We start from the raw sequence: 23,331 nt of genomic DNA on the forward strand, positions 1-23,331 counted from the left end.
AAAAAAGAGACTTGCGTGGTCCTGTTGTTTAGTTAAGAGTTTTTCAGGCTTTTAAATAAAGTGCTTCTCTGTACAGAAATTAGCTTTGTTGAACTTTTTTTTCAGGCAATAATGTTAAATTAGTTACAAAATAATTCTGAGATAAGCAGTACTTAAATGTAAAATAGTTTTTAACCAAATTGCTCCAAAGGAAAAAAAAGTGGCTATCACATCTTGTTTTAAAGAATGAGACTTGGCCCAGGGCTTTAGAATAGACTCATTTGAAAATGTACCTGTACACTGTTACATAGCCACGTCCACTCCCTGCCTCCCTACCGATATTCCGCCTTTTCAGACTTGCCTATGGAGTTAAAATTCTTCTCTAGGAAGAAGTTGTTTCGTTGTTGTTGGCCATTTTTTCTTTCATCTTTGACCTTCATATTCTGCATTTGGCATACCTAGATTGTGGAATGAATATATATTATAAACATGGACCCACATGCGTACATATATATTTAAATGATTTCATGTGATTTTTAAAAATCTTTTTACTCCCTACTCTTTTGTAAACACATAAAAAGAAATCAGCTGTGTCTAATTTTCTGTAATTAACTGAAACAAAGACTATCCTTTTGAAAATGTACAATTAGGATATGATTAAAAATGGTACCCCTGCCAGAAAGTTGACTGATTCACTCAAATAGATCTAGAAAATGATTATATGGGTATGCATAGCTTTATTGATTCTCCAAATTTCACCAGTTATGACAAAGTGTAACACAAATAACAAGAAGATAATTTGTAGGTAGAGTGACCATGTTTCAGGGTTTATCCAGGGTAGTCCCACTTTATGTCTATACCTTAGCATAATTATTTATAATGTTTCTTTTATCTCTCAGAGTATCCCAGTTTGAGCAATAAATTATATCGCCACTTTCCTTATAGATCATTTGAGTAATGGATTTTAAAAAGCACCCTTTTAAAAACCATTATAAAAGTAAAACATGGGGTTTAATGAGAAGTGGAAAGAAAAATTATACGTAGTACACTAACAAGTATCAAGCACTGCTAGTATTCTCATGTATTTCTTTCCGGTCTTTTATCTCACATAGAATCTTAAACGGAACCCTAAATAATGGTCACCTAGTTAAACCCCCAGTATTACTGACTTGCATTCTCTGCTTGACACTCTTAGTGACTAATAGCTTGCTGCTTTTGAAAAGTTTATTCCGTTGTTGAACATCAGACTTTCTACCATCCTGTTGACTGTTACCCAGCCCTGTATAACAGTTTGTGATAATTATCAAGCTTATTAAATAAAGAAACACACAGATTTTAGTGTTTATGTTTTCCATAAAGCTTTATCAAAATACTCTTGGTATAGTTGTCCCTTGAAGGGACATGTGTTATAAATATTGAGTATGTAGAAGCCCTTCACCTCTTCAGGCAGTGCCAATTACTAAGTCCACTAAAGATCTGCCTGATAGAGCACAGCAACAATTATTGAAAATTCTAGCAAATTTTTAGTTAATGTGTTCTCAGTACTTCTCAAGGGGATTTCTGGAATGATAGGGATCTGGATTTGTGCCGGGCTTAAGTTTAGGCTAGAGTTAAGGAAGGTAAAAACCTCTATTCCCATGCCTTAGACACAAGTAATGTGCTGTGATTTCTTGCCAACTTCCCTAGCTTTGGGAAATTGCAAAGGGAAATTATTTATTTCTTTTAACATATGGTCAAAATACTTCCTTTGAAGTTGCACTAAGTAATGGTTTTCAGTAAAATCTGATAGATAATGCTGAGATGAAATGTTTTATTATTATGCTTAAAACTGAATTAACAGTGCATGAATTTCCAAAGGGCTTAGTTTATTTTCCTTTTGTTACCATTTTAGGGGTTTTAGTTTTCTTTTATTTATTTTTTAATTTCTATATTCTGGCCATACCCAGGAGAACCATCTGCTTTTGATTTCTCCCTTAAAAGTTACATGGTAAATTTTCTTTCTCATTCTTCTCAGATGGAAAAATTCAAAGATTATACAAATAAAAGTACATTTTTGCAATGTTCATCCTATTGCTTGTTATTTATTGCAGTCTGAGGCCAGACTAAAAAGGTGAAAGTTACTTGGCTCCTATTTGCTCTTGATATTATATAAAAAGATTCAAAGACAGGTGATAAAATTGCCGTCACACTTATTGGAAGTTTTAATCACAACTATACATCTAGTAAACACACTATTCCTCCATTTCCAGAAGGCAGCTAAGATATCTAGTAAATCTCTTATGTAACATTGGTATATTTAGAATATTAGTGCAGAAGGACTTTGGGAACTGAGAACCTTAGGTGGGATTTAAAATGTATAGACCTGCGCTGTCCAGTGGTCACATTGAGTGCTGATTTCAAAGCACAAGAAGAATGTAAAGCATCTCACTAATAATGTTTTTGTATTGATACCAAGTTAAAATGATAATGTTGCATATATTGAGTTAAATAAAATACATTGTTAGAGTGAGGAATGGCATAGAGTAGGAGAGCCTGAGGTTTGGTGGATTCAGGGAATAATGGGGGCCCTGGTTTGACTCAATAAAAGGTATATGAAGTGATTCCATCATAAGGATGAGGAATTATATAGTTTCTTTATAGAGGTCTTGAATGCTACAGTAGGATATGTGGTTCCTATATATATCACACACAGATATACATATTTAAGTTAATTTCACGTTTCTTTTTACTTTTTTAATGTGGCTACAAGAAAATTTAAAATTACACACTTAGCTCACATTGGACAGTGAAGGTGTACACAAACATTATCTCAACATTTTTTTAAATAAAAATAAAAATTTACTTTTTGCTTATCTTTTTATTAATGAGAGTTTAGATAACAAAACAATTACATCTTACATGCCTGAAATACTTCCTCTTAAGTGTTTGAAACTAAATCAGTTTGACTTTTACCAATTCAGACTGGTTTTCATGTGTCCCTGTTGGGTATATTATGTGATCATTTTGAAGCTCTTCCAAGAAAATGTGTTAGTTTTAGACATTAACTTTTTTTCAGAACAGGAGATCAGAAATTACCAAAACTTAATGTGAATTAGATTTCTAAGGATGAAGGGACCTTAAACATAATTTCATGTAAGCATATTTTCATATTGGTGACTTTTTAAACTTGGTTAATTTGTGTGGATATCCTTAACTCAGTTCCTTGCACTTTTTTTTTTAATGCATTTTTTAAATTGTGAACTTTAACATATATACATAACAGTGATAACTTTCAAAGTGCGATTTAACAAGTAGTTAGCAAATTTCAAAGTATGTCATGGGTCACGGTTCCACAACTTCAACTATTTCCATTATTGTAAAATATAACATACATACAGAATGGTGTTAACTTTTGATGTGCCAGCTCAACAAGTAGTTATATAGGTAATTTCAGAAATTGTTATGGGTTACAGTTCCACCATGTCATTTACTCCTTCCAGTCATTCCAACACCCCAGCATCTAAAAATATATATTTATTTTTATATAAGTTTCAGTGTTCGTAGACCTTTGTTAAATCTTAATCTTGTTTGTTGCTACCCCTTCCTCTCACTTAATCTTTTTCTCCCTCTTCAGGGGTGTCTAGACAGTGACCACCCTAACTTGTTCACATTGAAAGGGGGTGTTGACAGTATGGGGAAGGCAGCTGCCTCTGATTGTTGTTCCTGGCACATTTTTTTAATGCTCAATTTTATTGAAGAAACAATATATTAAGAACAATTTTAAGCTTTATTTCAGTTAATATGCTTGAAACTGAACTGTAAATATATTAGATAAGGAAGCGTGAAGTTGGCTTAATGGAAAAATCACCTTTTTAAAGTTTCAACATGAGAGAGAAGTAAATAAGAACAATATTTTTGAACGCCAGTTATATTAATCACAGGCTTTTATTCTAAGAGGTCTGTATTAGTTTCCTATTGCTCCTATACAAGTTACTACAAACTTGGTGACTTAAGCCCACACAAATTTATTATTTTATAGTTCTGGAGGTCAGAAGTCTGAAATAGGTCTAAGTTAAAATCAAAGTGTCAGCAAGGCTGCTTTCCCTCAGGAGACTCCAAAGGATAATACATTTCCTTGCCTTTCTTTGCCTGGAAGCTGCCTGCTTTCCTTGCCTTGGAGCCCCTTTCATCTTCAGAGCCAGCAGTGGCAACGGCCAGTCTTTTGCAGGCTACATCACTCTTGGACCCTTTTGCCTCCCTCTTTCACTTAGAAGCACCCTTGTGATTACTTTGGAAACAATTAGATAAACCAGAATTGTCTCCCCATCTCAAGATCATTAACTTAATCACTTCTGAAAAATCACTTTTGCTATGTAAGGTAACCTAGTCACAGTTCTGAGGATTAGGATGTAGGCAACCTCGGGAGGCAGCCATTCTGTGTACCATAAGGGCTCCTTTCCTTCAAAGGAAAGGAAGACTTGACCTTTAGGCTTCATATCAGGAAGTCCCAAAGCTTCAACGAGGTCTTCTAGTACCTCAGATGAAAATGTCTGTAACGATTGCTTTATTTTTTGTTTCTTTGGTATCTAGATTAGTCTTTCCTCAGAGTATAAAGTCATTATTGAGGAAATCTTATGTAAGCAGACATTAATGTTAAACTTTATCATTTACTGACCGTAAAATTTCAGTGCTTGTAATACTACCATTCACTCTTTTGGAAGCAGTTACCATGTCACACATGTTCTGTCAGCATTCCAGAAAGACGGGTTGCAGAAGACATTTAGCAATTAAATATGGAAAAGAAAATTAGAAGGATTTGTGTACTAATGTAAGTTTAGTAAAATACTGAACTCAGTTGCTTAAATTTCTAATTTTCTCACTGTTAGCTGAATATCCTTGGGTATGCAACCTCAGTTTGACCTAGTTTCTCTACTTCAAAATGAAACAAACAGATCTATCCTTTTTAATCCCATAGTTGTATTAAAAAGACAACCATGTACGTGTGTAAATATGTGTGTGTAGATGTAGTAAAAAAGCTAAAATTAAAAACCTAGGTATTAGTCTCCACATAAATTAATAGTTATTCAACTATTAATGTATAATTTATTAATTTAACCCAAGGCATAAAATTTATAAGGCTTTCAGGATCAGTTGGAATACAAATTAAAATGCATTCAAAGTGTAATATGAAAACTCATCACTATGTGTGACCTGTCTTAAAAGGTTTAACTTTCTTATTGAAAGATCCTCTAAGATTGAAGAATTAGCTTCTTATCTTCAGCAAATGATTGTGTAGAAGACAAATTGTAATTCATTAATAACTTACCATATACCTTGAAGTATCAAAGTGGCTGTAACATGTTTATACCAAAATTTATTTCAGAAAATATGTTTTCATTGATATTTTCAACAGATTTATACATTCTTTAGGAAAGAATCTTAATTGAAATTATCCATAGTTGATATACTTCCTAAACAATATACATTTATAAATTTCTATCAGCTTAGCATTTCACTTTCTAGAAACTTGTGGTGATATCCATATTGTGAGTTTGGATAGTTCATTGGAATCCTCTATGGAATGTCACCCAACCATATAATCATTTAGAATCGTGAGTAATAAGCTTCTATTACTAATAAGTAATAGAGTTGCTATCATAAAATCTTTTTATTGAACAATGAACACTGCTGACCATCTGAGTCCAGAACACATTTCATATACTTGTGATAAGCAGCAAGGAAGAACTTCAGTAAAAATGAACAGTTCCGGGTCATCCTACTGTGTAGTATTCAAAGAATGCTATAGGACAATGAGGTTATTAGGAAATGAGGACTTTCCCAGAAAATCCTAAGAATTTATTGCCCTAGAAATATAGGAATAGCTTGGGAAAATTATTTGAAAAATTAGAGTAGAAAGATAAGGACAAGCACCAAGGGAAAAAAACTGATGTGATATTTTATGAAATAGTCACGTCAATATGTAGTAAATGCTGCTGATACTGACATCGATAGTGTGATTCTGACCCATAACTTAGATTTGATGTGAACAGAGGTGTAAAGGTGCTGTCCCTGGTTTTCTGCTTTGTCTACTTAGTGAATTAGAGTTTCACTCTATTTTTGCAGCATCTACAAGAACAAATGAATTAAATTAGTCCTAACTCAGAATAGCAACTGTATTGCTAGTTGATGGTTTTCTTTTCCTAAAGAATAATCTATAACTGATGTCACTAAACTAGATCTCATTCCCATCACCTATTGACTATTTCTTTTTTCTCTATACATAGGATATTACTAATAAATTTAGTAGCAGATACAAGTGTTAAATTTATAATTGAGACAAATTTGAGTTAGTGATTTTCTGAAATTCAGCCCAATATATTTTTTCTGTGAGTACATGAATCTGGTCATTTAAAGTTGGCATTGAAGAAAAATCATGATTGGACTGACAGCTGCATAGTACTATTTTCATTTGCTCAGAAAAACTAAGTGCTCTCCTCTTCCACCCAGAATTATACATCAAGACTTTGCCTTAAATTATCCTGTTCCCAAAGTAATTGATAATAATATAAGCAAAACAAGGCCTCCTGAAAAATCTCATTGTATAATGATTGCACCTAAAATTTCGTGTAGAAGTTACTGGGCAATAATAGATATGGAATGTCAGAGAGTAAATTTAATTAACTTTTTTAGTATTGCATAAAGAGACACTACATTAACAGTATAAATTAAGAGAAAAAGGGTAAGACGTTAAAAGAATGTTCAGATTCTTGGTTGAATAGTTTGTCCCAAGTAACTCTATACCTTAATTTTGGTCTGGCCTCACATGCTTTATGTTTTACTATTTTGTTGTTGTTAATTAAATTATTATGATTATCATTATTGTTATTGCAGTTCGTTTTTCTTTTACTGGATTTAATTTCCCTTTAAAAAAAAATGCATGGAACACAAAAATGTGACTTTGGGAGAGTACTGCTGAGTTGTTGCTGATGTCAGTTTCATACTGTGATATTTTTTCTCTATTTACCAAGAGATCAGTATTTCAATATAACGATGTGCATGTTTTCCCCCCTTCTCCCGCTGCATGCAGGGATTCGGGTTCGTAACTTTCGAGAATAGTGCTGATGCAGACAGGGCCAGGGAGAAATTACACGGCACCGTGGTAGAGGGCCGTAAAATCGAGGTGCATGTCTTCAATAATTCAATTTCTTGTTTGTATTTTTATTTCTTTTTTTGTGTTGCCTCACTTAAATCACATTTGGAACCCTGTCTTGTTTGTGTGTGTGTGCGGCTCACCTGTATGTGTGTTCATGTCTCCATGTCCTTCACTTCTTGCACTAAAATGTATAAAAGTAATACTTTTCTCCACCGTGCCATTTTTTTCCTTGTTTGGGGGTTTTCATTTTGATTTATTGTGTGTGTGTGTTTGTTTTTCATTTACTTTTTTCCTCCTCCAAAATGTTCATCCTTCTGCTCTCTTGATTTTTTTCCTTTGCTTCAGTTTGCGAGACTCTGAATTCCTGTGATCAGGCCTAAACAAAACTAACTGAAAAAAAAAAATGTCTAACAACTATCAAATTTATAACACTATGTCCTGTAATGAATCAAGGGGCCAGCCAGTATCCTCTTTCTCTTGGGAGTCCAGTTCGCCTGTGCGTGCGATAGGTGATGAAGATGGTAGAGGGTATGGGGAAGGAGGGAAGAATCCAAAACTCATGTCATTTTTGTATATATTTAAATTTCAAAATTTTCAGCAATTAATTTTAAAAATTTTATGCATAAAATCCTTCAATTAGAAGGTTTGTTGGCTGACTGATGAATGTAATTTACCATGGTTGAGTCAGCTATCTGTTGATAGCTCTTTTTAAAAACGCAGTGAAGGTTAACTGGCTCCTTTCCCCCTCCCAATTTTTAAAAGTATTAAATATAAAAGCCACCATTTTGAGTAAGATGTTTGCATATTTTGCTTTTTCCCCCCTCCTTCCGAATGGTATAGCATTTAGGGCCCTTCACTTGACTCACTCTTTCCATGGTAACTATACACAATGCTGGCGGTGGTACCCATTGGCGGTAAGTGAAACAAGCACTAGAGAAGAAGCTATTTAAAATGTAATTACAAAACAATTAAATAAGAAAGAAAAAAGTCCATCTGCCATCTCACATTAACACTACAAAATGTGTTTTGACTTGTTGTTCCTCTTCCTTTCCCCCTTTTATTTCAATGCTGTTGAGTAATGCCGCCTGGACTTTGGATGTACATACTGTTTTGTAGCAGTCTGAGCTGTTTGATTACTGACTTGACGGTGATTTTTTCCCCCTTGCACATCTTACTCAGAGTTACTGAACTCCAGTTTGGCTGGTTTTATTAATGCATTTCCTGCCTCCAACTTCCTTCCCTACTTTACCTCTTTCCCAAACCTTCTGTTTGTAGCTATGACTGTTCTTTCTTTGCTCTTGACAGCTCTTTTCTGCCCGTGACACCCTTCCGGACTTTGTCTTTTCTTTTCCCTTACCTTGTTTTTCTTTTTACCCAAGTTCTTGGCCCTTTCCTTTTCCCTTTACTTCCTTCCCCATCCTTTCTGTTATATGGAGCTGTTTGTCTCTTTTGCTGACTGGTGGTTTCTGATTGGTTCTGGCCATTTTTCCTTTTAAGTGCTTGGTTGCTTTCTGCTCTAGCAACTGGTTTAAGCCTTTGCACCATTCTACTCACTGTCTATGAAAACCTCACTCTTCACTTTCTCCCTTCTTTCCAAAATTGATTATTTTCTCCTTTCTTTTATTTGTGTGTGTGTGTTTTGTAACTGCATGCTCTCAGTCTCATCATTGTTGTATCCCATTCTTTCTTTTTAAATGTGAAATGTTTATATTATTTGTTGGGTCAAACTAGAGTAAATGGAGTTTCAAGCTCTTTTCCTCACATAGGAGGATTATCACTATATAAATTCTAAAAGAAGTATTAAGATATTTTTATGTTCCAATTCTACCTAAAATTGGTCTTTTCATAACACAAACTTATCTATCTATCTATATGTATTTATTTAACACAATATAAACTCCAAGAGGCAAAATAAGACATATGTATTTTATAATTCATTTTAAAATTAGCCTGTTTTATGACCTGACTACACAGTATAAAATTGAGTTCTGTGATGAGGCTTTACCCTCCTAGCAAGAGCTTTGAGGCTGTTTCTGACACTGGGCTGCAATATCCTGGCTTCTAAGCTCCATCATCTTTTCTTCATCAACATCATCTTTGTAATACCTATTTGCCCTAAATCTGAGAATGCTTTAAATTCTGTAGGTCCATGATGAGGTTGGAGAGTACCATAAAACAAAAGAAATAAATTTTATTTTCTCAATTCTTTTAAAAAGTGCCTTCTTTCGAGGCCTTCTTAAAATTTTATTCTTAAATGAACAGACCATGTAGTCTAGAAAATTCAAAATGGCCCTGAAATCTGGGAACCTAAGCTCCTATATTTGTTTAGTAATCTCAAGCAATAAAATCTTAAATATATAGCTACGTATGGTTCATCAACAAATGGTGACTATTAGAACAGTTAAAATCAATAGATTAATTTTTCTTATCTTCCTGGAAATCTGTGTAATGACCCATGTGACAAGCCTCTGTTTTATTAATGAACTTCAAAGTTCATGTACAAATTGAGTTTTTTCCCATTTGGTTCCCTACCCTGCACCCCCATATCTTCCTTAATGCAGAGACTTGTCTGTTTAAGAGATCTCCAGAGAACTGGCAAATGTATTTTTTACTTTGGAGATGAAGAAACTGCATTTTACTCTTGTTAGCCTCATTTAATAAGAATTTTATAAAAATTAAAGTATTATATATTAATATTTTATATTGCTATTTTAATTATTTAAATCAGTGCTCTCTGAAATTTACATTTTAAACTAAATACTGTGTTATTGGATGAGCAACTTCATGTTGCCTAATATGGTCTACTTCTTCCCTGCCCCTCCTTCTACTTTTTATTTTTAGGTGAATAATGCTACAGCACGTGTAATGACCAATAAGAAGATGGTCACACCATATGCAAATGGTAAGAGACTAAATCAGATGTGACGTCAGAAGGATGTCACTCTCGTGTGAATATATGAATTTTTTGTAATCTTTTAAGAATTTTTTTTGCTTTCAGTATTAAGACAATTTGCTTAATTAATGTTTAAATAGTCTTCCTTACCTAGGAGTGTATTTTATCTTTACAGATTAATTATTTCCCTTATAATTAAGCTAAGTTTTTTGCTTAGTGAAGTATTATGTTCTCAATAAAATCCATGTTATGCACTAGTGCAAACATGTCATTTGAAATTGCCTGTTAACCCAAGTTAGGTCCCACTTGGGCACCCCATTTTTCAGCTACTGTTGTTTTTTGTAATATCTTAGGCTTGTCCATAATACCCCTGGATGCCCAGTAACTCTGACTTCTACTACTGATTCCTATTTATGTGAGCATGAGTGGAATAAGTTGGAAGAATAGGTATTTTTTAATTACTTTTATGATTCTGAACCCCTTGCTCTCCTAATAAGGTATGACCCAGAGCAGAGCTAGAAGTATTTTCTAACAAAAGCAACTTTTACATCAGTTGTCAAATTTAATCTAGATTCATGTTCTTTCTCTAAATGAGATAGAATATCATTTTAATCTGTATTGAAATATTGGTTTTGCAAACCGTGTTCCTCGGAGCCATGGGGCAGGGGTAGGGTGAGGGTGGGGCAAATGGGTTGGGTTCTAGGGCCTCTAGCTCTACTTCAGTCTGAGTAACTCCACACTCTGTATATAATGAGATCTGCATAAGATTTTATCTAGAACAAAAGGGAGAGTTTCTGCTGTTGTTTTAAAAGTTTGAAGCCACTGTGCTGGGGTATGGCAGTGTGTACTGGTAATGTCCTAGTAAATCAAATAGAAGTATGTTGTTATTGAGTATACCCCACACAGTCTTGAATAAATATATTTAGTCCAGCTTTTCAAATGGATGATATAAATTTGCCAGCATAGTTTGCATTTTCTCTACCTATTTTATCAGTGATACATCATGTGATACCACCACCTTCCACTTTTCTCGTTTTCTTCTTTTCCCAAAACAGAAGTTTCTGCAATTTTGATAAAAACCCAATGTAAACAAAATAGGAAGAGAAAGCAATGTATGTTAAACTTCCTTCAGATCTAGGGGAAATGGTGTGGCAGAGAGAACCTCTCACTAGAATTCCAAAGACAGAAATTCTACTTCTAGGTTTGAGTCCTCGTTTTACTGTGTGACAGTGGGCCAGTTTCTTAACCTGTCTCATTCCATTTTCATATCAATAAATTGGAGATCACAGAATTTTAGCAGCAGAGCATTCTTTAGAAGTCATCAAAACCTAAACCTCTCAGTTATTATATAGGAAATGAGGCCCAAAGAAGTATAGTACATAACCAAGGTTGCAGAGATGGTACCTATCTTATTTCCCTCTTTGGGTTTTGTGAGGGTCAGATGACATAATGAAAATGCATTGTGAATTATACAAAGCTAAACATACTCAAAATATTATTAACAATGTATTAATGTGCATCCATTGTACAGATTTAAAGCAGATGTTCAGGAAACAGTACCACTGGTAGGAAAGAAAAGCATCATTTTTGAATATTATTCTAAATTAATATTCAAAACTAAAAGATCCAAACTTTAGAAACCTGTCATTGCTGAGTAGAGTGTACCAGGTGAATTCTCAGTCAGCATCTTATTTTATGTTGGTTGAAATCACTTGATTTGTCCAACATTGCAGAACATTTCTGCTCTTACAATTCAAGTAGGATTTGAATTCAGAATTTGCCAACATTTTATGTGTTTATAATGACAAAGAGCACATAAAATAATGAATGAGGACTGATACAGAATGAATGGGTTTTCATGTTTTATTTTTTGAAGATGCCTTTGTTTACAGCCATTTAAACCTGGTAATTTCAGTAGAATTGGCTTTTCCTCTTTACATTCATATATTTATAGAGCGGCAGTGGCACAATGCTAAGCACTTCAGAAATATAAAAGAAATGAAAGAAGGAGCCAGTCTTTCAGAAAAATAAGGCATGTTTGCTTGTTTATGTATGAGATTCAATAGATATTTATTAATTAAAGTTTTCATATGGACTTCTGTTTATTAGGTATCAGTGAGCCGTAGTACATTTTTCTTCTTCATTTATTTTTTTTTGAGACTAGCATATTCCTATAAATATAAAAAATAGGGGAGAAGAAATAAAATTGACATTAAACATAATGTTTGAAAAAGATAAACATAATATTTGGAAATTCTTAAAATATATAAAAGTTTAAGCTAATGTTCCACAGCAATCTGGTCTCCTTTGTTAACTAAAAAGTCTGATTAACTTAAATATGTTCATTATAAATTAAAACCTCAGAAGATGTGCACTGAGATTGGGAATGTACCTTGAATTTTATCATTGTGTGTCTTCTCTTGTTGACTAAGTAATTTTAACTGTTAAACCCCAATGTAAATCCCAATAAAAGAGGATTTCAGTTTATCCCAGAGTACCAACATGGTATACTTGAGCTTGGAGTCAAAGATCCTAGTCAAATTTGAATTCAGTTCAAGGATATAAGAACTAGAGTAGTAACACTTGTTAAGATGATATATAAGAAATTGCATGACAGTGTGGTACACAATGATATGTATTCTGCTTTTTTTCCTTTTCCTAAACTAAGAATGGATCATGTCTCCCTGTCTTCCTCCCTCCCTCCCTTTCCCTTCCACCCTTCAGCCCTTCATTGTCCTCTCACAGTGCTCATCCTGCTGAAGACAGTCAGGTGTAGAATGTCATCACCCTCTCATATAAACCCCCAGCTGCCATGTTTAAAAGAAGTTGGTAGGCAAAAATAAGCCCGGAGATTTCTGAAGCCAATTTGTATATGCATTGATCACTCCTTTTTCCTGCATTCCTGATGTAGTCTTAAAATTTACTGTCCTTTCTTCTGTTTCAGGTTGGAAATTAAGCCCAGTAGTTGGAGCTGTATATGGCCCTGAGTTATATGCAGGTAGTATTTAAATTAATATTTCTATTTGTGCTGTTTATCTGTAAAAACATATTGTTTTTCAATTTGCTATCCCTTTGTAACTTTTATGCATTTTTAAATTTTTTAATGTAATCAGCCTCCAGCTTTCAAGCAGATGTCTCCCTAGGCAATGAAGCAGCAGTGCCCCTATCAGGAAGAGGGGGTATTAACACTTACATTCCTTTAATCAGTAAGTAGCCTATGTTGACCTGTCATGGATTTTTGACTGTTGTGAGTGAACAGTGATGTGTTGGCTTTTTTTTTTTTTTCCTGGTATAAAGCATACTAAAAAAAAGACTTCTCAAGAGGGCGAAATACCATCACAATGCCCTGTTTTGCTTAACCTGTTCTAGAATCTTCCTGACCAAATATTAAGATTGCCACAAAGCAAAAATAGCTGGAAACAGCAGAGTGATTAAGGGCATGTGAAGAATATTTTTAGTCCATGCACTTGATAAGAAAATAGAAGGAGTAAAGTATGTGGTATAGGTTATACATATTCTCTGCAAGTCAGCCTTGGGCCTTGTAGTGAAATAACATTTAAAGTTCCTCCAGTATTATTGACTTGTTCTCAGCTTTGTTGATACCTTTAAAGTTATTTTGACAAACCATTTTGCTCCAGCAAGTGGATGTGGGATCATTGTCTCTGCATGCTTTCCAGAGGATGGCACACTTAAAATAGACCCTTAGAAAATATCAGCTTCTTTAAAAGATAAAAGCTACGAGGGAGGAGTAGTTTTTCTCTCACCTTGCATTTCTGGATTAAAACTTTTTAGAAAATGGAATAACGTTAACTAACAAAATGAAATGTCTGAAGACTGTTACATACCTTGGGGGTTGGCATTATGCAAAAATTCAGAAAGCCTATTCTTTTGAGGAATACTATATGCACATAATAATATTTGGAAACAAGATTTTAATAATTGATCAGTTAAGGAGTTTATATCAATCTGACTTAAAGTGCCCAAAGAAATGAAAAATCTTATCTCTTATGGCATTAGTTCTCACAGCTTCTTGAACAATTTCTCATCACATTGCATCTTAATGCCAAAATTGAGAAGTTGCAGAGAAAACTCTCTCAAGATTTGTGGTGAATGAGATGTGGGAACATAAGCTTTTCTTTCTCTCCGTTTCTTTCTTACTCAGAGACACAGAATATAATTAATATGTGTATTAGGAAAGAAGTAGCATGTATCTTTTAATCTTTTCTATAATTGGTTCAAATCACGTTGTGACTGTTCAGCTGCTGTTGAATAAAAGTTGAAATTTCTGTCATATTTTGGGTCTCCCTTTAGTTCCTGGCTTCCCTTACCCAGCTGCAGCCACCACGGCAGCTGCTTTCAGAGGAGCTCACCTGAGGGGTAGAGGGCGGACAGTATACGGTGCAGTCCGAGCGGTACCTCCAACAGCCATCCCCGCCTATCCAGGGTAAGCATCTGATTCCAAAATCAGGTCTATTTCCAAATAAGTAATTGGACAAATACAGAACACCATGACCCTCTCATGACTTCTTGCACGTTGCTGTGCCACATAGTAGACATTCAGTGAATATTTGCAAATTAACAGATAAGGTGGCAAGAACCAAAATATACCATCATCAGAATGTAACAAAATGTCAGTTCTTTACATAAATCTTCATTTTTGGTAACCTTAAGCCCTCATGGTAGCGGCTTAAGATGGTAGCCAGAATCGTCTTGTGTTTACTAGCAGTGTGTTGGCATGGAGTTCACTCAGCATCGCATGTATATGGATTAACACTACTGCAGAGAACCAAAATAGGAACTCAAGATTGTAGTACAAGACTGTATCTGCTGTGTTCACCCCCTTATTACCACCCCATGTTGGGGTGGAAGCTCTCACAGGTGTCCCCCGCCCCCACCCCTTGGGTTTCACTGCCTGGGTGGTGAGCAGCAGAGCTAGTTACCCACAATGGATTTGCTTTCTTTGTAGGAAATGGATTAAAAGAGGTTAATTCAAAGATGAACCAAGTCCAATTGAATCAAGGGAGAAAGGGAGAAGTAGGACGAATTAAACAGCAGTTGGCTTCCGAGTGATGGTAAAACAGCTAATGTAGCTGAGCATCCCTCACCCTTTGATTTTTATCTGGAGGGTGTCTCATGCAGTGGAATGATTCCATAGCAACAAATAAATCCTTTGCTATTGAATGGGGGAGAAGGAGTGTATATAGGTTTTGTTTTCAGTTATTTCTCAGTGTCAGAGCCTAAAATGTATGTTTTTATAGAGTAGATTTTTATAAGTCAGTTGTACCAAGGACTTTCTCTTTTCAAGGATGTAACATTTGTGTTCCTCATCTTTTCTCTGCCTATGACAGGTTTTTTTTTTTCTAGAATCTTAGTGAGGAATCAACATAATGTCAGAGAAGCCTATTAGCTGCTACTTAGTTAAAATACCAAGAGAAAGAGTCTCCTTTGTAGGTCCTTTATTGGTAACAAAATTGGCCCAACCTCGAGGGGTACTAACTCAGTGTCCATTCATAAACCAAATGGGCGTACCATTTCAGGGGTCCTCCATTCCACAGAATTAAAAAGCATTTTTACAAGTATGCATATTGAAAGGGGCAGGCTCCAAAAGCCACTGAAAGGGAACTACTCCAGGAGTTAACTTTTGTTTGCAGTTTATAGATGTTTAAATCCTATGCATTCCATCATCTCCATCTTCTGCCATTACTTACTTTTAATTTTATCCTTTTTTCTCTCAACCTGACCTTTGACCTTCAACCTCTGACATCTCTTTAAAGAAATGAATAAAGATACAGTATTGTTTCATCAAGAAATATTCAAGTGTAACAAAAATGAACCTTTTGGAGGTTCTGCAAACTAGGAAAATTGCTCATGAAGCATCTTCCATTTCAATCTAAGAGAGTTTGCCATCAGGTTTGCAAAGAGAACTGCTCACCAAAAACATGGGACTTCTTTATTTTGTAACATTCCTGACTTATTTTATAAAGTGATTGAATTTGTTCTATTCAGTGTTAGGGTCCTATCAGTCTGTTGGTCAAACTTGAGAGCCCATGCTTTACCCAGTCTGTGTCAGGTACATATTTGCTCAAAGGTATTTTTATCTTTTTGTCCGATCACATCAACTTCTGTGCGTTACATTTAACACGAAATTCCCATGTTTTCTTTTTTATTAATTAAACCTTTTTACATGGAAGATGGCAAGGAATAAGTCCAGTATTTTATGGGGAATGGCCTAGAATTGCTTTTCAGCTAGTAAACTAATTTCATCATTAATCATTGTGGTGTAGCCTCATGTGGCATTTAATATAGGGAATATTGGAATTCTTCTAGAGCTTAGGTGAATATTCCCAGTGAGTGAGGCAGTTAAGGATAAAATTTATTCATGTTTTTAATGCCACCACTCTTCTCTAAAGAAGGTATGTTTTTGATCTTTACCTTATCTCTTTACTGAAATAGTTGAAGGTTAATTAATCACTACTTGACCTTAATGCTTTGCATTTTATGAACCTTCTCATTATGAACAAGTCTCCTTTTTAATTAAACAGAGGCAAATTTCTTTCTCAGATCAGGCTTTAATTGCAATTGGAGACAATGCAAATGGATAGAACCTAGCCAACTGAACATGAAAGACAAGTTTAAGTTCCCTGTTGTGTCATGCAAAGGCACACCACATTTGGGGCATTGCAAAGTGTGACAGTACTTTCCTGTAAACACAACAAAATGCAATTGGGAATAGAATTCAGAACTTTTCAAGTACCTGTAAGATTCAAATTCTTTCATATTTGAGTTTTGAAAAATATGATTTGATGACCTTACTTCTAGCATGTTTGTTGTAACAGAGAAACTGGTGGTGAAAATTTCCACACTGTTTGGTTGAATAAATGATAAACAGATCCTCTAACTTAAAATAGCCAAATCTTGATTTAATAGATATGAAGAAGTAAGTCTTTAATCTCTTACTGCTGTTCCATGTCTTTTGGTCCCAAAATATGTTTTAAAGAAAGTCTATATACACAAAAATACCTCAAAGGTTTGAAATCTATAGTGTAGCAACAATAGTATACTGTTGCTCCAGATTAAAAAAACAAAGGATTCAGGCATTGTTTATTGGATGCAAGTTAATTTTCTAAACAAGAAAAGAAACCCTTTTATTCCTAACCAACTGCCTTCTCCGTTTTATTCTTTTAAATAGATAGGATGCTCCTTTGGCATGCCCAGAACTTCAATTATCAGTTGCATTTTTCAGAATTCCATGAATACTCTTATGATCAAAAAGAACCCTTAAAATCTAGTTACTCCTTCCCACTCCGGATTATATTGTTACTATCTGGGATCCCCACTGCACCTTTCAATTCTTAGACTTTGGACCAATCACCTTAACCTTTAGCTCATTATCTCTGCTTGTGAAAGCAATGCATTGTGGGTATTTTGGTTGTGTTTTTTTTTGTTGTTGTTGTTTTTTTCTTTTAATTACATTTCTCTGTTTACTTTGGTCAGAATTGATTGACTTGTTTTTCCGAGGTGTTGCATTGGTTCTTAAAATGCTGAATAATAATACTTTGCATGCTTGTGTGATCAGCCAAATCTTATCGCATGTCTAATGTGCAGGGTAAAAAGCAGGTGATGTATGGATATAAAAAAAAAATTTCATGTTACTGTGAAACTGAAAACAGAATACTGAACATAATTTTGAAACACATTTTGCATACTGAATTCTTTGGGTTCCGTTTTTTTTTGTTTGTTTGTTTGTTTTTGTCCTTGTGCAAACTCTCCCCTCTCCACCCCCCTGGCCCCTTAAGCTCTTTAAAGAAAAACTTCTTCCTAGGGCAAGCTTTATTTTTTAAAACACTCCAGATACAAAAAGATGGTATTTCCAGTCCACCAAATAGCTGTGTTAGGCCTTTCTGGGAGTGTTTTTTATTGTTTCACTCTTAATTACCAAATATCCAGGTAATTTATCTGAGTTTTGCATCCCATTCCCTCTCCTCACGTGTCTTGGAGCTGTGTAACATGCGTGTGCCCCTTCACCTTTCCTCACTGACTTGCTATGGCCCCAAAGCCCAGGTTGTGTATTCATACATCACCTGCCTGTGTAGAGCGCATGTGCATGCTGCCGTCCTCAATAACCGGAATGTGTTTCTGTTCTTTTGTTTTTTTTGTTTTTGTTTTTGTGTGGATTTTCTGCAGTGTGGTTTACCAGGACGGATTTTACGGTGCTGACCTCTATGTAAGTACACACACTGGGGCCTTTTCAACCCCATCCCCTGACAAGCCAGCCTTTTTTTTTCTGTTTCTTTGGTTTGGTTTTTTTTTTTAAATATAATTTATTTAATTTTTATTTTCTTTTTCCTTGTGGATATATATATATATTTATATATTAAGAATGCAAGCATGCTTCTCTGCCACTGCGCTTGCCCCTGGGTGCAAAAACTAAGCCTTTGGGTTTCCTGATCATTGCTAGGGTCAGTCTACTGGACATATTCTTTTCCATTCCCTATACCCACAGATGTTCTGGGCACCACTAATTTATTTGTGAGATGATCAGCAGGTTTAAAGTCTTTTATTACTCTCTGTATCATTTGCGTACATAAATAACAGGACTAGCTTAGCCTTAAACCAACTTTTTCCCTTTTCTGCTTTTCTTCTCATTTCATATCTCTCTTTAGATCATTCTAGCTTTGATTTATGTAGGTGGCAGTAAGCTTTGTGAGCTCTGTGTTTTCCTATTTTACATACTTCAAGAGAGTGTTATCCTGTGAAAGTGAAATAAGGAACTGATGCCAGTTAACAGTGGAGAGTAATAAGAGGATGTTGTATATTCAGTGCTTGAAGCCTTTTTCTATCAAAAGGTCTGCAACCAGCAAGTCTCTTTTCTAAAGAGTTGTCTAGGGGAAAATAAGTGGCATAATTAGCAACCTAGACTCTTAGAGATAATTGATTATTATACAAGATTTGTTCATTCTATCAACCATCACATTGACATGTAATCATAATTTAAACTGTCTAGCTATAGTTAATGTTCTGTGATTTGTCACATATTATTTAAGATATGGACAAAGTGATCTAACTGACAGAGTGCAAGTTTGAGTTTTGAAGTCTTTTATCAGGACCTCACCAAATGGTCTTTTTCTGTAAACAATTTTGTAAGAAAAGCTTCTCGGCATAAAATTATTCTGTGGAGATAGTTTAGAATTGTCTGGAAATGCTTTCCCTAATCCTCCCCTCCCCAACACCCCACTGTCTTTTCTCCCAAAATCAGTAAGGGAATCTATTTAGTGAACTATTTCCACAGTCTGCCAGAGATTCTCTGGCTGTCTAAAAAAGTTAATGCTCTTTCAGAATTCACTCAGACGCTCTGTACCGAGGAAGTAGAGCTAGGATAATGCAGTCTGTGGAGATACAGGTAGTTGTATACTCCTGTGCCGTGTAGAGTAGGCCCTTAAAGTATTCTTAAAGAAATCTTAGCCATGATTTAATCCAGACTCTCATTTCTTAGCTATGTTTTAAAGAGATTGTGAATTACCTGTAATTACACAAATCACTTGTACAGCTAAGCATAAAACCCACCTAATCCGTATTTCGTTACCTCTCTTTATAACCTTGATTTGAGTCCACCTTTTTCCTCAGATTTTTTTTTAAGAAATGATGAAAGAAGTCTTTTTTCCCATGCTCACAATGAAACTTGAGGGTTGGGAAAATATATCATATTTTTACACCAAATTTTGCGTTCTGTATATACATATTTACGTATAATCTGAGCATGTACATCTCATATACATTGATATCCATATTCTCATGAAGCTCATCTTTATATTATCTAAGTTGTTTTCTTTGAAATCTGGTCTATCAGAACAAGCATTTTAATCCGTTTGGATTGTTTCTTAAATTGTCTACCGCCCCCTCCCCCCCCCCCCATATCTTCTTCTTTTGGGGATTTTAGAAGTATGGCCTATTTCGACCTTATTAAGATTTGCCTAGTACCACCTTGGTAAGTCAACCAAGCTAATGCTTGTTTACAATTCTCTCTTTTCCTTAGTTCACAATGTATGATACTAAGAGAGATGGTTTCTCTGTACCTATACAGAAAAATACTCTTGTAATTTTTTTAATCTATCTGGATTCCTTTAATCAAACTAAATAATTAATTCAGAAATTTTGCATATATATGTATTTGACTAGTGGACCCTTGTGATGAAAGGAATTAATATTAATGTTATCATTTCTTAGTTCTTATCTTAAAGCAGAGTTACTTGGAGACAAAAGTTGGTGACTACTGCTGAAATAATATCCGAGCCCACCAATGAAAAACAGGAATATACTATCAAGTAACTGTTGAGCTAGGCCTAAATAAAATTATAGCTTTTAAAACATAATATTTCCTATTTCAATATGTGAGGGAGCAAAAGGATGCTTCTTTAAAAACAAACAAATGAAAGCCCTTTTGTTTTGAGTAGGTTCCACTTCTCTTTGTACATTTTCCCATCTGTGGAATTCTTGTTTCTTCAGTGATACAGATTGGAAACAGAAAGAGTGGAAGGTTTATCTAGTAAGGTACACTGAACTCTGTAGAGCTCGAAAGGAAGACAGGAGGGAAACAGTTTAAGTTGCTGATTTTGTTCTGTTTATATTAATTTTGGCTGTTGATGGTAGAGGTTTTTTAAGTTCTTCTTCTAAGAAAGTGATTTCTGCTAGCCGTTTTCCTCCTTTCTGTTTATTTTATGGCACATTCCTCTCTAGAGAACTGATCTAGCAATTGTATCCATAATTTGTAAAGAGATCCACCATGATAGGACTGGGGAGTGGGGCAGACAGATGATGTGTCCACCCCGCCACCCCCCTCTTTTTTGACCAGTAGAAAAGGCATAGTTCACCCTAATTCACTTTTTAAATGGGATAACAAACTGCTTCTAATGCACATTCCATGAAAAGCATGCTTGCATCCAAAGGAAAGAAAAGGCTGGTGGGCCCCTTCATGGGCTTTTTGTATGATTGTTTTCCTTCCACAGCTGTGTTTTTTGAACTGCTCTTCCTGTGTTCTGTTATAGAATAGTCTTACAGGAACCAATCATTAGCGCTAAAATACCTCAGGTAGGAGTGCCAAGTGTGACCTGCCAATCAATCAGATTGTGGATTGCAGTGAAAAAATTGAATTATACTAACCATTCCAGCTCCACGTTAGAGATGGGAACAGAGGCTTTTTTGGACAATCAAGACTTGTGAGCGTGTGATCTGAGCCCTGCTGCCTCAGCAGTGCACACAGTCAAGTTTCACACATAGTGGCACGTCCTCCAAAAGCAAGTGCTCTTGTCCCATGGCCGCATAGCCGCACTAGGCGTGTTATGTGCACCGTCCAGTCACTGCCACTCCTTTTAGTTTGTCAATCACATTTATCTGTGGTGTTTAAACTGGTCTTACATTTGGAGAACTTAGCAGTTGGGGATATTTTCATACCACTGTGGGAGAAATGAGAAGAGGGAAGAAGTAGAATTCTGTCCAAATGGGATTCTTGAGTCCCAGATTGGGAACTGAAATTAGAGTAGTAATTGGACTGCTCTGTTACATAAGTTCAAAGTTGCCTTAACAGTCTAGACATTTTGGAACTGTCAAATTGAGGCGTTTATTTCCCTTCCCCTCTTTTCCTTTCGCCTTAAAGGAAGGACAGTGAGTACACTTAGAAGGTTTGCTGGTAGTTGGGTGCTAGGAAAAAGAAAACAATGAATGGCTTTTCACAGTTCAGCTAGTTTATTTAATATGTTGCTACCCAGTGAATTTTGTATAGAATTAATTGGAGGAACAGTAGAGTGTTTGAAAAGTTAAATTTGTTAAAGACCTGTCTAAAATCATCACTCATCTTTCACAGAAGTAATAAGTGGAAGATACCATATCAATCATAACAATTTTCCCCACCTTAATTTTAATAACAAGATAAAATTTAAATATTTTTCCTTTAAAAATTTTCATAACTACTTTTCAAAGTAGATAGGTCTTAAGCAAAAGTCATAATAATGTTACCATTATTATAAGTTTTTCTGTTCAGGTCTGTGTTATTCACACTTAATCAAAAGTACCATATTACCAAATAAGGATTCTAACAGCTTCTAAAGAGCCCCTCAGCCATATTCTGAATAGAGCAGTGGTTCTCATCTGGGATGGGAAGGAGGTAAGGGAAAGGAGGGAGTTAGAGTCATGTAGGAACAATAAAATGATCCCCAGAGGCACAGCATTAAACCCAAGCTAGTTGGAATAGGTTTCTGCTCTGCTGTAGTGATTTTACTCATAACACTCACCTTCCTCCCACCCACACTCAGCCAGCTCCTTAGTTACATTATTCCAGACCCTGGTCTGCCAGTTTTTATAGATATTAGATCTTTACACCACACGTAAGTAACAAGCTTTCATTTCTGTCTGCTGGTCTTGAAATACACACTCCTCCTCAGTGTCATATACTGTCATTGTCTTCCAGGTAGATCATATGCTCACCAAAGTCCTGTTTTAATGTGAGACAAAAACAAAAATAGAATAAAATGAAAGGCTAGGTTAAAATCAAGATGGGGGAAAGTCTGCTAATGTGAAATGAAACTAATAAATGTGCAGATATAGGTCAGATGTAGGAGGGATGACACATAGAACCGATCCATTTTTGTCCTGCTTCAAAACACAGCTATGGAACTGCAGAAAAGTCATGTGGTCACTGTGGTAACTTTATAAAGTTAATTAGATTATAAAATTGATTCAGAGTGGAGTAGAAAATCCCTAGGAAGTAACACTGAACCACAGAAAACAGGCTTTAATATTGTCAGAAGTCATTATGGAAAAGGATCTTAAAGGTAACATTTTCCTTTGAAAAGGCTGGAAGTTGAAGGCAGGGATTTGTTACAGATATGTGAAAAGATAGAATTCTTAAATACAAGAAATAGTGTTTAGATCACTATTGATTGGTATTTAGATCAGTGTTGACAGAGGGCAAGCATACGAGTGAGTTCTGTGCATCAAGACTGCATTATGTTGGCAGGGTCAGGAAGGTTGAACTGGGAGTGATGTAGCATTGGGCTGCCCCAATTTAGAACACTGGGAGTCATTAAGAAATTAATTACAAGGGAATAAGAAAGTTAATCTTTTTAAAGGGGCATGCAGATATTTGGATCAGGCTTAGTCATGCCAAATTTATCCAGCTATTAGAGTTCCCAAAAGCTGTCTGTGTGTGCCCTCCTACATTAGGATGTGCTGTGGCCATGCTAATCCCCATTTTTTGTTTTATTTCAAATCATACACAGATAGACTCTGCAAACTGCTTCAGATCAAACAGGTCTGATTGTGTGTAAATACATAT

At 35.3% G+C, this 23,331-nt stretch overlaps 1 protein-coding gene across 21 annotated transcripts in view; it reads left to right on the top strand.

Annotated features, from left to right (window-relative positions):
* RBFOX2 (RNA binding fox-1 homolog 2) overlaps nucleotides 1-23,331 on the top strand; it is a 313,598-nt gene that overhangs the window by 278,364 nt on the left and 11,903 nt on the right. For 9 of the 21 annotated variants that reach the window (XR_005218211.1, XR_005218212.1, XR_005218213.1 and 6 more), the window contains 6 exons: nucleotides 7,046-7,138; nucleotides 9,953-10,013; nucleotides 12,949-13,002; nucleotides 13,118-13,210; nucleotides 14,316-14,448; nucleotides 18,189-18,228. Coding sequence is in view for 14 of the 21 variants with exons in the window: in XM_037844951.1 (XP_037700879.1) it covers nucleotides 7,046-7,138; nucleotides 9,953-10,013; nucleotides 12,949-13,002; nucleotides 13,118-13,210; nucleotides 14,316-14,448; nucleotides 18,189-18,228 (474 nt within the window). In the remaining 7 variants the exon portion in view is untranslated. Of the gene's footprint in view, nucleotides 1-7,045; nucleotides 7,139-9,952; nucleotides 10,014-12,948; nucleotides 13,003-13,117; nucleotides 13,211-14,303; nucleotides 14,449-18,188; nucleotides 18,229-21,046; nucleotides 21,090-23,275; nucleotides 23,308-23,331 lie in introns of those variants that run through there. The other 12 variants (XM_037844949.1, XM_037844956.1, XM_037844950.1 and 9 more) reach the window with 7 other exon arrangements.

Source organism: Choloepus didactylus, chromosome 8, assembly GCF_015220235.1.
Source record: "Choloepus didactylus isolate mChoDid1 chromosome 8, mChoDid1.pri, whole genome shotgun sequence".
NCBI classification, from domain to species: Eukaryota; Metazoa; Chordata; class Mammalia; order Pilosa; family Megalonychidae; genus Choloepus; species Choloepus didactylus.